This window comes from Coregonus clupeaformis, chromosome 14, assembly GCF_020615455.1.
Source record: "Coregonus clupeaformis isolate EN_2021a chromosome 14, ASM2061545v1, whole genome shotgun sequence".
NCBI classification, from domain to species: domain Eukaryota; kingdom Metazoa; phylum Chordata; class Actinopteri; order Salmoniformes; family Salmonidae; genus Coregonus; species Coregonus clupeaformis.
This window is the reverse complement of record NC_059205.1, coordinates 40,004,913-40,023,603: the sequence shown is the minus strand read 5'-3', so window position 1 is coordinate 40,023,603 and position 18,691 is coordinate 40,004,913. Positions and strand designations below refer to the sequence as shown.

General features: G+C 40.1%; 1 protein-coding gene across 10 annotated transcripts in view; it reads left to right on the top strand.

Annotated features, from left to right (window-relative positions):
* The window catches only part of LOC121580909 (astrotactin-1), a 263,865-nt gene that overhangs the window by 112,612 nt on the left and 132,562 nt on the right, over window positions 1-18,691 (top strand). For all 10 annotated transcript variants that reach the window (XM_041896090.2, XM_041896089.2, XM_041896086.2 and 7 more), the window contains 3 exons: window positions 4,871-5,021; window positions 13,016-13,182; window positions 14,648-14,842. In XM_041896090.2, the coding sequence (XP_041752024.1) occupies window positions 4,871-5,021; window positions 13,016-13,182; window positions 14,648-14,842 (513 nt within the window). The remainder of the gene's footprint in view (window positions 1-4,870; window positions 5,022-13,015; window positions 13,183-14,647; window positions 14,843-18,691) is intronic.

Sequence of the window (18,691 nt, the reverse complement as noted above, 5' to 3'; positions counted from 1 at the left end):
AAAATCATTTGTCACCACGTTTTACTCTCTGGCAGGAACACAAGGAGGAAAAGGCTCTGATCTAAAAGTGGCTGTGCCTTAATTCATTGACTTCATAAAAATTACAAAAAGGGATGACATAAGATCTTTAAACTTGACTTTTCTTAAAGGCCCAATGCAGCCGTTTTTACATCCATATCAAATAATTTTTGGGTCAAAATTATGTACCTTACTGTAATAGTTTTCCATTAAAATTGTCAAAAAGAAACAAAACTAGCTTTTTTGCCAAAACATATTTCTCAAGCAATCATTTTGCTTAGGCTGTCTGGGAGTTGTCTGAGTGGGGAGGGGAAACAGAAAACTAGCTGTTATTTGGCAGAGAGGTTGGGAACTCTCTTTGTTATTGGTCTATTACCTAATTTACAATCTAGTGATGCCACCAGGCAAGCCGAAACTCCACCCATGCAAAACCTGCTGATTAAAAGTTTTTTTTACAACCAGCAACTATCATGAAATAACACTGATTCTTTCACACTTTTACAGTGTTAGTTTTGTCAGCTGTTGTACAATATTTGTATTTTGACTGCATTGGGCACCAGTTTTCATTAAAGTTGTGTTTCAAAGAGTCAGCGTTCAACTTTCTCTCCTCATTTAACGAACCATTTACAGGGTTAGATTTAGTTACTTGCTTCTACTCCTTGTTATCTTGTTATCCTATATAGCAACAGAAATGAGATGGAGGAACGTTTTGTTAGTTAAGCCATGTAGAGCTCAGAGTATTCATAGATACATGTAGAATGATCTGCAGACTTGGAATCAGAATACTCACAACATACAGTGTTTCCTTCCATTTTAACTGTGACTCACCTATAAAGAGTAAAGTATAATGCAAGGCAAATTACAGGGCAAAGAGAAGCAATTAGCCAGCCTGTATTTTTCAACGGCTAATAGCCTGAATGGATGTCTCTTCTTTGTGCCTTTTCTGCATTATGAGCAGAGAGGACTTTCCTATTGCTTAAATGTTCTTGTTAATCAAATATATAATTGAAGATTAGGGTAAATGGGCTCATCTTTCTACATAGAAAGCTTTAAGGTTAAAATCTACAGTGATAGTGTCTATTGAATAGTTAACCAAGTAGCTAGCCGGACTATCTGCATTGACCCTTTTTGCACTAACTTTTTTGACTCATCACATACGCTGCTGCTACTGTTTACTATCTGTCACTTTATTCCTAGTTATATGTATGTACATACAGTTGAAGTCGGAAGTTTACATACACTTAGGTTGGAGTCATTAAAACTTGTTTTTCAACCACTCCACAAATTTCTTGTTAACAAACTATAGTTTTGGCAAGTCGGTTAGGACATCTACTTTGTGCATGACACAAGTAATTTTTCCAACAATTGTTTACAGACAGATTATTTCACTTATAATTCACTGTATCACAATTCCAGTGGGTCAGAAGTTTACATACACTAAGTTGACTCCAGGCTCTGTCGCCGCCGGCCGCGACCGGGAGACTCATGGGCGGCGCACAATTGGCCCAGCGTCGTCCAGGGTAGGGGAGGGAATGGCCGGCAGGGATGTAGCTCAGTTGATAGAGCATGGCGTTTGCAACGCCAGGGTTGTGGGTTCGATTCCCACTGGGGGCCAGTATAAAAATATATATGTATTCACTAACTGTAAGTCGCTCTGGATAAGAGCGTCTGCTAAATGACTAAAATGTAATGTAAATGTTGACTGTGCCTTTAAACAGCTTGGAAAATTCCAGAAAATGATGTCATGGCTTTAGAAGCTTCTGATATGCTAATTGACATCATTTGAGTCAATTGGAGGTGTACCTGTGGATGTATTTCAAGGCCTATCTTGAAACTCAGTGCCTCTTTGCTTGACATCATGGGAAAATCAAAAAAAATCAGCCAAGACCTCAGAAAAATAATTGTAGACCTCCACAAGTCTGGTTCATCCTTGGGAGCAATTTCCAAACGTCTGAAGGTACCACGTTCATCTGTACAAACAATAGTACGCAAGTATAAACACCATGGGACCACGCAGCCGTCATACAGCTCAGGAAGGAGACGCGTTCTGTCTCCTAGAGATGAACGTACTTTGGTGCGAAAGGGGGGTGGGGGGGGGGGGGTAGGCAGCATCATGCTGTGGGGGTGCTTTGCTGCAGGAGGGACTGGTGCACTTCACAAAATAGATGGCATCATGAGGAAGGAAAATGATGTGGATATACTGAAGCAACATCTCAAGACATCAGTCAGGAAGTTAAAGCTTGGTCGCAAATGGGTCTTCCAAATGGACAATGACCCCAAGCAAACTTCCAAAGTTTTGGCAAAATGGCTTAAGGACAACAAAGTCAAGATATTGGAGTGGCCATCACAAAGCCCTGACCTCAATCCTATAGAACATTTGTGGGCAGAACTGAAAAAGCGTGTGCGAGCAAGGAGGCCTACAAACATGATTGAGTAACACCAGCTCTGTCAGGAGGAATGGGCCAAAATTCACCCAACTTATTGTGGGAAGCTTGTGGAAGGCTACCCGAAACGTTTGACCCAAGTTAAACATTTTAAAGGCAATGCTACCAATTACTAATTGAGTGTATGTAAACTTCTGACCCACTGGCAATGTGATGAAATAAATAAAAGCTGAAATAAATCATTCTCTCTACTATTATTCTGACATTTCACATTCTTAAAATAAAGGGGTGATCCTAACTGACCTAAGACAGGGAATTCTTACTAGGATTAAATGTCAAGAATTGTGAAAAACTGAGTTTAAATGTATTTGGCTAAGGTGTATGTAAACTTCCGACTTCAACTGTATGTGAGAATGCTATTCATTGACTACAGCTCAGCGTTCAACACCTTAGTGCCCTCAAAGCTCATCACTAAGTTAATGAACCCTGGGACTAAACACTTCCCTCTGCATCTGGATCCTGGACTTCCTGACGGGCCGCCCCCAGGTGGTAAGGGTAGGTAACAACACATCCGCCATGCTGATCCTCAACACGGGGGCCCCTCAGGGGTGCGTGCTCAGTCCCCTCCTGTACTCCCTGTTCACTCATGACTGCATGGCCAGGCACGACTCCAACACCATCATTAAGTTTGCGGATGACACAACAGTGGTAGGCCTGATCACCAACAACGACGAGACAGCCTATAGGGAGGAGGTCAGAGACCTGGCCGTGTGGTGCCAGGACAACATCCCTCAACGTGATCAAGACAAAGGAGATGATTGTGGACTACAGGAAAAAGAAGAGGACCGAGCACGCCCCCATTCTCATCGATGGGGCTGTAGTGTAGCAGGTTGAGAGCTTCAAGTTCCTTTGTGTCCACATCACCAACAAACTAACATGGTCCAAGCACACCAAGACAGTTGTGAAGAGGGCACGACAAAACATATTCCCCCTAAGGAGACTGAAAAGATTTGGCATGGGTCCTCAGATCCTCAAAATGTCATACAGCTGCACCATCGAGAGCATCCTGACTGGTTGCATCACTGCCTGATTTGGCAACTGCTCGGCCTCCGACCGCAAGGCACTACAGAGGGTAGTGCATATGGCCCAGTACATCACTGGGGCCAAGCTTCCTGCCATCCAGGACCTCTATACCAGGCGGTGTCAGAGGAAGGCCTTAAAAATTGTCAAAGACTCCAGCCACCCTAGTCATAGACTGTTCTCTCTGCTATCGCACGGCAAGCAGTACCGGAGCGCCAAGTCTAGGTGCAAGAGGCTTCTAAACAGCTTCTACCCCCAAGCCATAAGACTCCTGAACATCTAATCAAATGGCTACCCAGACTATTTGCAATGCCCCCCTTTTACGCTGCTGCTACTCTCTGTTTATTATCTATGCATAGTCACTTTAATAACTCTACCTACATGTACATATTACCTCAATTACCTCGACTAACCTGTGCCCCCGCACATTGACTCGGTACCGGTACCCCCTGTATATAGCCTCGCTATTGTTATTTTTACTGCTGTTCTTTAATATTTGTTACTTTTATTTCGTATTATTTTATATTTTATTCTTTTGTGATTTTTTGGGTATTCTTTCTTAAAACGTCATTGTTGGTTAAGGGCTTGTAAGTAAGCATTTCACTGTAAGGTCTACACCTTATTTGATTTGATTTAAATACAAAGGTTATTTTCCGTACTTAATACAAATGCATCATTATCTGTGTGACCTGTTGGGTTAGTTCGCCGTAAATGTATAAAGACAATGCCCACACTCAATTATAAAATAAAATTGGGTAGTTTGATAAAATCTTGAAATATCAAATATGTTTATTTCAGGCAATCTCCGGGGAAGCATTCTGGGATTGGGTGAGGGAGCAAATAAATACTATCTGCAAAACAATAGAGGCTATTCTTTCTTTCCCCTAGGCAAGGTTCATGGCAGTGTTATTATAAAAGTACTCAGTTTATCATATATATTCCACTTCAATAGCATGGTGATTTAGCATCCTGAAAATAAGAATGTATGCCCAAGCTTTGTTCTTCATCCACGTTTGCTATTCATATTTCAATGTGAAGTCTTTGAAATATTTCACATAATAGAGACAAAACAGATGGCTTGGAGCAAGGTTATAGCAATAAAGCACATATGGTAAACCCATTGCTATTCATCAAACACATCTTAGGCCCTTTGCAAAGCAGGGTTGCTTTGAAATTCAGGTTTTGGCTGCTCTGACTGAAGCATGTTCATCATAAAGTTTCAAAATTAAAGATGTATTTGGTGCATTGTTTTCTGATGAGGACAATGAACCAATTTTCAATCAACAGACAGTAACCAAAGAGGGCCATTTGATCGCTAGTGACTGATGATTTTGTGTTTTGCTGAGGTGGAAGATTATAATGTTTATGTTTGTGTTTTATTTTGCCAGAGAAGAGCTGATGATCTCCTCATCGTTTGACAGTCTGGAGGTTTTGCTGGACTCGTTTGGCCCGGTGCGCGACTGCTCAAAGGACAATGGTGGTTGTAGCCGAAACTTCCGCTGCGTCTCTGACCGCAAGCTTGATTCCAGTGGATGTGTGGTGAGTGAGTCACTGTACCGCCTGGAGATGGCCACCTTCAGAGTACTGCCTCTTTTTATGTTTGCTTAGCGGCCATGAAATGAACCAGGCATGTTTTATTTCATTCACCATCTGTCCATGGTTCATATCCTACAAAAAATCTGTACTCCTAGTGTTTGTTGGTGTTTCGCGACACATTTTTGGTGAAAGATGTGAAAAACTCAAGCTGTCAACCATCTTTAAGACAATTTAATTGCTTTTCAAGTACTATGATGTGATGCACTCAAGACATGAGTTTCAGGTGATCCAGCATTTCGAATCAGATGAGAGATGATCCAGCATTTCTGATCAGATTATCTTTCTGTAGCATTAGGTTTGAAGATCAACTTTTCGGAAGTATCAAATGATAATCATTTCTTGATTTACATTTCCCCAATATTATGCCCTCCCACCCTCAATGCATGATATTAGAATGAGATAGATAATATCAATTTGGTGCATGAGTAGGACAGATCTAAGGCACATTTTCTATGCATTTCAGTTTCAAATGTCTGCACTGTATTGATAAAACATCACATTTGTATTACTGCAGTGAACTTTAAAAAACAAAAAAACATTAGTAATCAGAAGACTGTCTCAAAACATTGGTTTGACATGGCTATCAAGACCATTCTCTGACTCAGCAGTGGGCTGTATGTAATGTCTAAACCGGTTTTGACCAAGATGTTTGTGTAGGAACTGTATTAATTATATATGAGCAGACACTATTTTAATCGACAACAGACATTCATAATTGTATCCGTCACAGTTAACAATTGCAATTTGAGTACAGAGGCCATACTTGAACATCAATGTAAGTGTTTCACAGCTTTGGGGTCCCTAGCATCATCTGAAAATACATCAATTTTCTGCACCAATGCAATTCAGATTCCTGTTTGTTAGAAGGCCTGACTTGGTTTGCTGTTCATTCAGATACAAATGCGTAGAAAATCACCTCATTTGTTTCTTTGCGGCTTGTAAATGTCACAATCCTGCTGCTCAAGAAAATGTAATTTCCTTGCCAAGCAATTAGATTTAGCAAACAATGTATTGCCCCCGTTGAGAACATTTTCCTTCTGCTCTAATGGTGCTGGTGGACAGACCTACCTACATGCAGCTGTCACAGAGTTCACAACCAACAGCGTGCAGACTCCCTGACATTGCACTTCTTATAATAGATGTACATGACCTGTGACCTATTGTATCAATGGTTTCCAGTATCTAAAAGTCATGACTAAATGTATTGATTTTTACAAAATATATTGCAGGGTTTGATGTTTAAACACAGGTAAGAGCATTGCAATATCAGAGGGCACTAAATAAATCTATGTAATGTTGTGGAAATTATTCTTATATGAAATTAAATGAGGATAATAATAAATATTAATAATTCATTTAATTTGTAAAGCGTATTTCTCACACCCAAGGCGCAAAAAATAAAAATAAAAATATAATAAAAATAAAAACAACGCAAAACACAGGACATAGAACACAGACAACAAACAAAGCTGTATACAGGTGTCGTCAGAGCCGGAGGACATGAGAACAGAATTAACTGTCACGTTCGTTGAGTACAGGATTGGACCAAGGTGCAGCGTGGTATGCGTACATGTTTGTTTATTAAATAAACCCCGAACAAAACAACAAAAGCAACGTAACGTGAAGTTCTAAAGGCTAACATCAAACAAGCCAAACACACAGAAACAAGATCCCACAAAACAGGTAGGCAACATGGCTAGCTAAGTATGATCCCCAATCAGAGACAGCTATCGACAGCTGCCTCTGATTGGGAACCACACCCGGCCAACATAGAAATACAGATTCTAGAAACTATCAACATTCACACCCTGACCAAACTAACAAGAAACAACAGGCATTAAAGGTCAGGGTGTGACATTAACAGAGGTCCTGTTAATTAAATTAGTCAATGATAGCATTTCTACCACTGAGCTCTGAAGTAGACAACAGTCTCAGATGGTATTTGTTAACATGCTCAAGCTTTATGAAATACTTAGACCTGTGCCCCCAGTTCATGCAGCTGCAAAATACATTCAATCATCAAATTAGCATCATATTTTCATTTTCTATTTGTTTTCTCTCTTAATGCTGTCATGGAGCAAAAGCCCTGATATTTTCAGCAACTGATTATACTGAAAGGAATATTAATAGATATGCATCATGTTGGTTTTTATTTCTAAACATTTCCTAGCATACCTCATGCTTTTATGGAGATAACCGTTTCTATTATTGTGATATGGATTATTGTCTGCATCACCCAGACCTACCTGAAGCTCTGGATTTATGTTTTATGGTAATATAAGGTTTAATATGGACATCCCATTTATAAAAATACATTTACAAGCTTAGAAATAATGGTTAACATGCACCGAAATCCGCAATAAGGAATCAATCTTTGCCTTTGACAGATTTCTTTCCTACCAGTTCCTACTAAGTGTCCATTCTTGTTAGGGAAAGATATACAGGATGGTGCCATTTGTTGCATATATTACTTGGCATTTTGCAATTACCTTGTGACTAGGTATATAAATGATGCTTTCATCCGTCTAATCATAGTGGTAACTGGCTGGGACCCAGAGGCCGATTCCACTAATCAATTAACACCTTGTCTGAGTCCATGCTGCCAGTCTCGTCTCGTCATGTTTAATATCTCTCCTAGCATGAGCCGACGCCGCCTGACCCGCTCTGTCTTGGCTGATGTATGGCACTCCTGAGGAGAGACAGTGCAGTCGTTTGGAAGTAAAGTCTAATAATCACCTAATTATTATGCCATTCATTAGCTCTTGTCTCCTCCTGCTAGAACAGGGGAAATGTGAGGCTGTCTGTCCAGCCTGCCTGCCACCAGAACAAATTGCGCCCTGTCCAAACAAAGCGTGTCGGCCTGCGGTGTGGGATGTGTACCTACCGACAGAGGAGACCTTAGTATTTACATGATGCAGACGTTAGGACTGTTATCACACACTTACAGACTCCCTGCACTGAGTATTGCCAGGGTGGAAATATTCCCCAATGTCTTAATTGGCCTTTGTAATTGGTATATAGACATGTATTCTTTCATTTTATGTTCCATTGGTGAAGACATTTCATTACGTAGTTACAGTACTACTGGTCTGTACTACAACTTAACTTTATTCATATTGTCAAATTTACATTTAAAAAATGAGGTGTGCCGTTTGGGAGTCACATATACTTTCCCCTAGTGAACTCCTTCAAAAATATATATAGATATACCTCAAAAACATATAGATATACCTCACATTTAACAGAATGCTCAATTGTGCCAAAGTCTGAGCTGTCCAGGGTCGAACATAACCTTATTTAACTTCAGAATAAGCACCTTAACATGCTTCTCATGCTAGCCAATGCACTTTGTCACTGACGTAGTCCACATTCAGCTGCAACCAGCTCTGACTTGTATCCCATTTTGGGCACTAAGCAGTTCTGAGCTGAGTCGATATTTGGCCAAGGTATTCTATGAGCGTACTCCTATAGGGTAGCAGGTGCTCAGCAGCCTGCCAGTACTGATGTTTTCCTCTAAGGATCGATAGGGGGATTTAAGATAGTTCATCCTCTTTCGGAAGAATCTGCTGCAGTCTTTCCGTGGACAGATGCTAGAGCATGTTAATGCACCACTGTAATCCGTAAAGCTACCTATGAAATATGACTGGCTAGGACCAGGGGAGATGTTGGCAAAGTTATTTTACACTAAGCCCCCCAACAAATGGTGATTTATGAAGATAAGATATATATGGTTTGGACGGGGCGTTATAGAATGTCTAAACAATCACTGTACAATTTTAAGTTTACATATATATTCCCAAGGGGTTATTATATTACTGTACTCTGGATAATTTAACAACTCTTAAGACTACCTGAAATACTTTGATAACCTCAACCATGACATTTGAAACAGAATAAATCTTCCCTTTCCTCCTGAAACTCTGCTTGCTGGATAAGTAGACCTATTCAATCTCTATTGTTCACTTTCTCCAATCTGCCTATTTGGCGAATTTGAAAATTGCAAAGCTTATCCAACTCTCTAGAAAGGATTTATTGCTATGTGGCAACACCACATGGCTGATTCCCATAAACTGGAAGGAGCAGAAGGAATGTATCTCCATTAGGAAATGGGATTAAAAGGCACAGTGGTTCAAGGGTTTTTCCAGTTCAGCCTAAATACAAAAGCTTCACAAGCCGGTACACTTCTATCATTAATTGTCTCGTTTCCTTAAACTGCCAGTGAAGGATGTTGTTTATTTTGTGGCGTTACATTTGTTATTCTACCTAGTAACTCAAAAACATTATGGAAAAACTATGTTAACATATTTCGATACTATGAAAGGAGACATATGTTGACATGATCTATTGTTTCTCTCATGGAGGGATGGATCTTTGGAGGACCTTTGCCATTTTTCAATTTATCTGAATCGTTTCAAAGCATATGTTTTACTCAACCGTTGACCTATAGAATGTGAATTCCTAAACTGTTGAGTTTTTAAATTCTCAATAGATCTCTATGCAAAAAAGCTGTATGGAAATAGAACTGTATGGAAAATCCTCAAACAGTATAAGGCAAGCCCATCTTTAATGACAATCATTCTCTTGGCAGTGGGGAAATTCTCCTGAGTTCTCCTATTTCTGCATGTCAGTCAGAATCACCTTTATTCGCCAAGTACATTTACACATACACAGAATTTGGCTTAGTGAACGGAGGCCTATTACAGCAGTCAATAAGGAGAGACATGTGGGGTTCACAAGAAAGGACCATCAAGGACCATCAATACATTAATTCCTCTCAGACTTCCCTTTGCCACACTAACCCATTGCCATCGATTGCAAAGAGGCCCAGTGATTTAAAAAGTCTCTGCTACAGATGAGTTAGGAGATTCAATGTACCATGCTCTTTACATTACAGGTGATAAATCAGTTGTCACAGTGCCCGTAGCCAAGCGACAAAATCAATAGCAATGTGTCCAGGGAGGGCAGAGGCGAGGGACTCCTGTTACGACATATGCCCCACTGGTCATTGATACATTAGCCATTAACCCAATGCTTAACCACTTCGTAAGAGGGCCAGCCATACCTCTTGAGCCTTGTTCACACTGCAGGTCTTAATGCTCAAATCATTTTTGTTTTTCAAATCCGTTTTGAAATACTGATTGTCCAAACAGCAAATTACAAGTGACCAAATTGGAGTTGGTGACATGCACAGTGGTGTAGGCTGATTGGTGGACGTGCTCGTGCTTCCTATCACTCAGAAGTTATGTAGCAAGCTAAGGTGACAACAAGGCCTGCCTTGGATGTTTCCCAGTTGCTTTGAATGTTCAAAATCATAGTGTAATATACACTTTTAAAGACTCAAAGGATAAGATGATCCAACTTTCAAAATGAGTCCTTTTTGGTTAGCCACAGCAGTCAACTAGCTAGCTAGGTAGCTGTTTAGCTTTCTAGCACATTCACTAATTTGTTTGTAAACAATTAACAAGCTAGTTAGCTGCCAATGTTCTTGTTAAACTGTCAACAGAGGAACTAGCAAGTAACAAGATATGCCAAATAACAGTCTAAAAACCACTTGAAGGCAAATAAATCAGATTTGACTGTTCAGACACAAGTCGCCTGGAATCAGATTTGTATCTGATTTCAAACCACCTACGAAGGTGTTTTTTAATGTGGCTTGAAATATCCAATTCCATATGCTTTTTGGCTGTTCAGACTGCAGAAAAAAGAATAGATTCGAATTGGAAATGCAAATAAATTGGATTTGAGTCAAACTGCCAATGTGAACAAGGCTTTGGCATAACGACATAAGTGTATCTTTAGCTACCCTTCGCTAGATTGTTGTTAGTGGTGGGATGGGTCATAATGATCTACACTAAAGAGAGGGATTTTGTCAGGAAACACATACATAACATCTACAGGTACACACAATCTGAAATCTTATATTAAAGAAATACTCAGCAAAATGACGTTGCCACAAGTAGCACCGCATATATTGAGACTTCGCTCTCACACAGTCACACACAGTATCTGCGCATGTGCACGGGTTTGCTTCACGCTGTTCAGAGTGTTGTAGCCAGAGCACCAAAACAGCGGAGAAGTTGAGCCTCGCACTAGTTGTTGCAGAAATTGACCCATTATGCTGAATCTACGTCATATCGCTGAGTCAGTCTACCTTTAATACTAAAAACTCCACAGGGCCTGATGTAGGACAATTCTGGATTGTCAGTGCTTCTGTCTGACTCAACTGATGAAGTTCCAATTCATGTTTGACCCCCTAGCCCCGGTATGTCAATCTAAGTTACATAACAAAAAAATCCCCAGCAAAATCCGTCAATTTAAGCTAGAGATATCTGTTTTTTTGCATTGGATGTGTCTCAATCCACCGCATCCGCCATTGTCAAATCAAATACAATTTTATTGGTCACATACACATATTTAGCAGATGTTATTGTGGGTGTAGTGAAATACTTGTAATATGTCGCACTTCCGCATCTGCGGTGAAAGGTGGCAGAGTTAGAGCGGTGTTTGTCAGACCATGACACATCCCGAAAATTGGTCTTCTCACGAAAAAGTCAGTAGTGTCCAAACGGTTTGACCTACAAACTATTATGAACACTCTATGGAAAGGGGAGACACGATGGTGTTGTCTGTTTTGCTCTACTACCCCCAATGTCACAGGACTCGTCTGAAAGTAACCGGTCCCGGTTTTGAAAAACAAATGGAAGTATGAAGGTAGATTTGTGACTACCCCAAAAAAGGGGTTAAATATGTGTAAAAAAAAATATATATATATATATATATATATATATTTCCAGAGTTTTTTTTATAGCTCCTAGATTTAGGACAGACACTTCAAAGCCTTGTTTCTTATGATTTATTTTTTGACTGCCCTTTTTGCCATTTATGAATGTATTATTCAATGCGTTTCTATGGGCTTTAGTAAAAAATCCAAAAACAAGTCAATGGGCTAAATCAAATAGCCAAATGATCCATAGTATGACCATCTTAAAACAATTCCAAAAGCAATAGGTTAAATCCCCCAACGGGGCATTCAACCTACTCTTTCAACTGACTAGTGTTAGGATGTCATCCCGCTGGGCACAAATGTCAATTCAACGCCTGTTCCATGTTGGTTCAATGTAATTTCATTGACATGACGTGGAAACAACGTTGATTCAACCAGTGTGTGCCCAGCGGGATGATGCCAGGATCGATGGGCACTGGAGACTTGGGAGAGTAAATAAAGAAATATATTGTTGCTTATGCTTCCTTATTGCTTGAAGGCAAACATAGCCTTTTCCTCTTTTCTACAGGCAGGGGTGCCTTGTTAAGAATCATCCCATCAAAGTTCCCTTTGAAGGAATGTCTGACAGAAATCGTGATTTTTTTTTTTTTTTTTTTTTTTTTTTTTTTTAGTCATTTAGCAGACGCTCTTATCCAGAGCGACTTACAGTTAGTGAATACATATTTTTTTATACTGACCCCCCGTGGGAATCGAACCCACAACCCTGGCGTTGCAAACGCCATGCTCTATCAACTGAGCTACATCCCTGCCGGCCATTCCCTCCCCTACCCTGGACGACGCTGGGCCAATTGCGCGCCGCCCATGAGTCTCCCGGTCGCGGCCGGCTGCGACAGAGCCTGGATTCGAACCAGGATCTCTAGTGGCACAGTTAGCACTGCGATGCAGTGCCTTAGACCACTGCGCCACTCAGAATGTTGTTTGGGAAAATATAATCAAAGCCGTTACCTTGAATTTCTCTCATTTTGCTTACCCACTTTTCTATCATTCGTACACACACATGGGATCTGGATGTGTCTGGTCTCTACTTATTTCTGTGTGAACTAAAGATTTGTAGAATTATTACATTTGACCAATATGAAACCAGATCACGTCCGTGGTGTATTGTTTTTGACAATCTGTAACATCCTGTATCCTTTATTCCCATTACTTCTAGTGCCCTCCTGGACTGAGTCCCATGAAGGATGGCACAGGCTGCTACGATCACCACATCGGCATCGACTGCTCTGACGGCTTTAACGGAGGCTGTGAACAACTGTGCCTCCAGCAGCTCGCCCCCCTGGTGGACGACCCCACCCTTTACAACATCCAGATGTTCTGCGGGTGAGAGAACACTATTGAACTTGGATGCATCCCAAATGGCACCCGATTCTCTACATAGTGCACTACTTTTTTGTAGCGAATACGGTGCCATTGGGTACGCAGACCTTGTCTCCATGGCACTGAACTGATATAACATTGTCATATCCTAGAGTGTTTAAAAAGAAGGACAGAAGTTTACATTGTAGGAAATTCTAGCAATGCCATTATAGAAGGGAAGGGAAAGGGGATACCTAATCAGTTGCACAACTGAATGCATTCTACTAAAATGTGTAGTACTGGTATTGCCTTCTTTTTCACTTCAGTAGATTCCTGGTGATGGCATTGTCACGACATAGTTTTAGTAGGAAAGGAAAGTGCACCAGTATGTCTTTTAAATGTCAGATGTGCAGTGCGTGTGTCACTCAGATTGATTTGTTTCTTCCCCTTGGAGAGGTTGTCTCTTAAAAGAGAAATATCTCTTGACCTCTCTTTTAATGTCAAGTCTGCTCCTGACACAAAAGTATTTCTGACTGTAGGTGACAAACGTGCTTAATTGTCTGTCATATGAAACATGATAATATGACAGGGAAAGTGAACCAGTTTAAATGCGGTGTGCATTAGGACTGCATTATGGACAAGATATATCTAACCCTCTTTAGTGACACTTTCCTGTAGAAAGAAGTGTCATCATGAAGAAAGGTTCTTTCACTTTAATCCCAGGCCCATTGCCTTTGATATATTTTACAGAGCTCACAAGACACTGGAATGTCAAAATGTCATAAATATGAAAGAGTCAAGAGGACTCTCACTGTTTGGATTATTCCCTTTTTGAATAATGAAATGGGGTGTTTTGTGTTTACTGAATTGAATTAATAGCACCATACAACAAAGCTAGAATTGATTGGCACACTAGAATCATGAGGAGGCCTATTTTGTGGATCCCCTTGAACTCTGGCATAAAGGGGTGCACTTCTGAGTAAATAGTGAACCATGAACACAAGTAAAATAAATAAATAATCCGGACAGCTAGCCATAGTGATGTTTACGTAATGTCAAGATGGAATTTCATGCACTCTTCAGTCAGTCACTAAGGCTTTGTTTAAACAGGGAGCCCAATTCGGATAATTTTTCCGCTAATTGGTCTTTTGACCAATCACATCAGATCTTTTCACATTATATTTTTTTCAGAGCTGATCTGATTGGTCAAAAGACGAATTTGTGAAAAAAAGATCAGAATTGGGATGCCTGTGTAAATACAGTCAAAGGGACCTATTCAATTAAATCGGTTTCCAGTATATGTAAAAAATAAAAAAGGTTTTTATCCCTGTATTGACTTGAATTCAAACAGAATTCAGTCTAAACCCTGAATATAACAATATTTATTAGAAGCTACTTGTATAATGTAGATTAAACACAATCTATTTGAATATAATGTAAGAGCACATCAGCTCACACTGCTCCCTTTTTTTTATGGCTGCCGTTGTAGCTGTATTGAGGATTACAAGAAAGGTCAAGATGGTCGTTCCTGCCAGCCCCTCTCTGAAGCCTGTACCGAGGGACTGGACTGTGGGGAGACAGCTGACATCCCAGCCAACCAAACCGTTTTCGGAGACCTCTTCTATGGCTACAACAACCACACCAAGGAGATCACCTCTGGGCAGATCCTCAAAGCTACCTTCAGGTAATGAATGAGTTGTGTCATGGGTTATAGCTCATGTACAAAATAGGAATGATTTGTGGTTGATTCATGGTTGTTTAATTGGTCCACAGGTAGAGCATAAAATGTATTTATAATTTGTTTTAATGAATGTATACAACGTGTAGAGATGTATAGTAGACTAAAGCAAGGTGAGAGACTAATGAACTCAGAAGATTAATATGTATGGCATCTTCTGTCCACAATGACAATAACCAAAATTATGTAAATATACGGATAGTGTATCTTGTGAGTGAGGATCTAAAGATTTAATATCTAAAGAAATGCACAGCAGTCCCTGTTTTGTTAATATGAGTTCCGTGGCAGCATGCTTTGTAGGCTGCTTAATTACTCACAATGCTTCCTTTCCGCTGAAGTCAGGAAGTCAGGTCACGGAAATCATCTACGGTCCTGAAAATGTAATTTGGGTGCACATGGATCCCGCAGCCGGAGGCAGTGCATCCACTTACAATATGTCACGTGAATGCTAGAGGAAGGCCAGCAAGGGAAAGTTAATATCATCAAGTAGCTAAATCTCAAATGCTCTGAACTCATTTTGAAAGCACCAGGAGAGACAGCCTGTGTTTCAGACTTTGAAAAGTACAAAATGCTCCTGTGCAGAGTGCAGCCAGACATGATGCTGGAGAAAGCCTCATTGGGGAGCCATGGTTAATGCAAACCCTAATTATACAAGATTGCAAGAAGTGAATTAAAAGTGACCAGGAGCCAGTTTGGTGTAATGGAACGTAATTGGAGCAGATGAAACTTTGAATGTGCAATGAACAAAGGGTCTGCTGCGCTGCTGCACTGGTGCCCACCTTGGGTTCATTAAGCCTCACAAGAATGCCATATTGATGTGACAATTAATTGGAAACTAAAGAAAATAGTCAAAACTTTGGTACACAGGAGGAATAGTGCTGGGAAGTAGAGATTACTGCTGATGATGTAGTAGTGCAGGGAACATTAAACTTAATTTAGAAAAGTATTATGAATAAACATTCTCTCAATGATAAAAACAAATGCTAATGTTACTGATATTAAATGCTGGGTTTTATTAATTAATTTATTACATTATAATTGGATTATTTTAATGGAGAAAATTGCCAAACTTACGTCAAAATATATTTTAACTTGAAGTATAGTCTTGACATTATACAGGTAAATATAATTTAACGGCAGAAATAAAATGTTGTCCATTGACTGACACCCCATTGAGAGGAAAAGCCCTTGTGTGACTCATGCATGGTTTACAAAGAGAATCACCGTGAGAGACATCCTGGAAAAAAAGGAGAGAAAAACTTGTATTATTCTGTTTCATACCAGCCTGGTGCTTGGAGTTTCATTGGCGCCTCTTCAAAAGCCCAACCCAACGGTTCTGGAGTGTCACAAAGCATCTGTTTCCCTATTTGACAGTAAACTTATGAAAGGCAAGGAAGTCAAATTTTAACACTGTCTAATCATTAATGTAGCGTGCAAAAAAGTAAGGGAACTGAAAAGTACAGAAAGCACCCATAGCTGCTGGATAGAAATGGAAACTTGGTTCTCCAAACTCCCAAGCTCACCTCTACTGTACTCTACTGTACACACAATGTTTCACAAACTAGACCAAATGTGCACATTTCCTCCTAGTCAAGTTTGACTGTTGATCTTTTATTCATTTGAAAAAGAGGCATCCCACCCCTACCTTTTTATTTAGTCTGGCTGGAACAACAAAAGGAAGGAAATTAAAGGACACATCTAGCAGAGTGAGAAGGTGCCCACTGGCTCTTCACAGCCGGTGTTGCTGGAATAAGATGAGGCTAGCCTGTACCCACTCAGCGGGAGCAGAGTCTGCTGGATGGCCAGGCTCCAGGCTGTGCCACAGAGCTGCGTCTGATTCTATCCACACAGGGCTGTGGGCCCTGCTTTCATGCTCACCAGCCTCTGAAACACTTTTCATGTTTTTTAAAAAGGTAGTTGTCGTTCTCTGAATCGCTCCCGCTGAATTTCAGAGTCGGCTTGGTAATTAATATTTCAAAAGTTAGAGTTTTCTGTGGAGGATTGGAGGTAAATATGAGGTGTCACACAATCTTAGCCAGAGCTTTTATGTGGCCGAGACCGGCCTGGACAACAAAAGCACATAAGGGGATATTACATTTAAAAAATATTCAGTATAGAGAGATGTGATGGGATCTTAGCTGAGATGGCTGGAGCTGTATTGTATGTCTACAGACTTTGCAGTGATGCGATGTCCCACTAGTAGATCTCAATGTCTCTGAGGGAAGCAGTGAAGTCCATTAGAATAATGTGAGTTAAAAAAGGCAACCTCTTCTCATTATTTCCTCCCTTTGGCTCCAAGTCCTTCGCTCTCCTTTCTCTCTCTCTCTCTCTCCTTTCTCTCTCCTTTCTCTCTCCTTTCTCTCTCTCTCTCTCTCTCTCTCTCTCTCTCTCTCTCTCTCTCTCTCTCTCTCTCTCTCTCTCTCTCTCTCTCTCTCTCTCTCTCTCTCTCTCTCTCTCACACACTCTCTCTATCTCTCACACACTCTCTCTATCTCTCTCTCTCTCTCTCTCTCTCTCTCTCTCTCTCTCTCTCACACTACTCCACACAACATGCTTAAAGCAGGTTTTAATGAATATTTTAGTGTCCTTTGTTCTCATTAGTGCTGCTTGGGATCGTGATTTAGACCACATTTCCAAACTACTTGGTGGGGTGTCTCCTCTCACCCCCTCAGAGGAGGAACACCTTTATCTACTCGCTTAATTAAAATATACAATTTCTGTGTGAGCTAGATTGATTATATTAAACACGGGAGGGCATTGCCTCAATTATTGGACGTTGTAAAGTTCTTACCCCAGCCCCATTCCATCACTTGTGGTCTGATATTAGCAGGGGGAATACAAAAAATAGTTGAAATTATAAAGTTGGCTGAAACCCTGAAACAGTTGGAGGTTTAATTTTTCCTTTCCCAGCCATTACTCAAGAAGAGGCACATGGGCATAAACTCTTTCAAAGTGACATAGACTTTCAAATGAAGAAAATATGCAGAGGATGTACGTATTATCTAAATACGATTTTTACTTTGGTTTGCTCTGATCTTGAAAAAATACTGAAATAGTTTTTGGGCATCTATGCTCACCTCATCCCCATTATGATTGTTTTTGTTAGATTCCAAAATCCAAAGAAAACTCACTCAATTAAACTTTTGGTTCTACGTTTTGAGTAATTTGTGATACAGTTTGGCAATTGACTATGTTAATATGGAATTTACTTTAAGTCAGTTTAACAATAGCATATTTCATACAGGCATAATATCTTCTTCTTGACAATACAAATTAATCACAATGGCACATTCAAACCATTTCACCCTCCAGGCCCAAGGTGCATTATAACCCTTTTCTCCATTTTCAGGAGATAAGCATTGTTATACTATGCCTAAAGCAACATATTTGATATGTATGAGTCTAATTTCCATGCTTTTAATGACTGTTAACAATGTGCTCCTGTTCCTTACCCCCGGACATGGAACAAATGAATGTAATGGCATTATTTCAGTGTTTCCAATGGAGGGTCAGGTTTCATTTTCAGACAATGCCCCTAAAAGGGACGATTCTAACTAATATGCACAGCCATTTTACAGTTACATCCAGTTCCTGCTAGTTCTAAGTCCCTGAAAGCTAAAGTATATTTGACACTGCTTATAGATATTAAATATCGATAGGACTATTGCTGATTACAGTTATGAAAACCTTATGTAAATTACTTCGAATGGATAAATGACTATTTCAGAGGTGGTTGTAAGAATATATTAAGTAATGGGAGTGTGATGCTCAATCATTGACTATGAGTAATGTTGC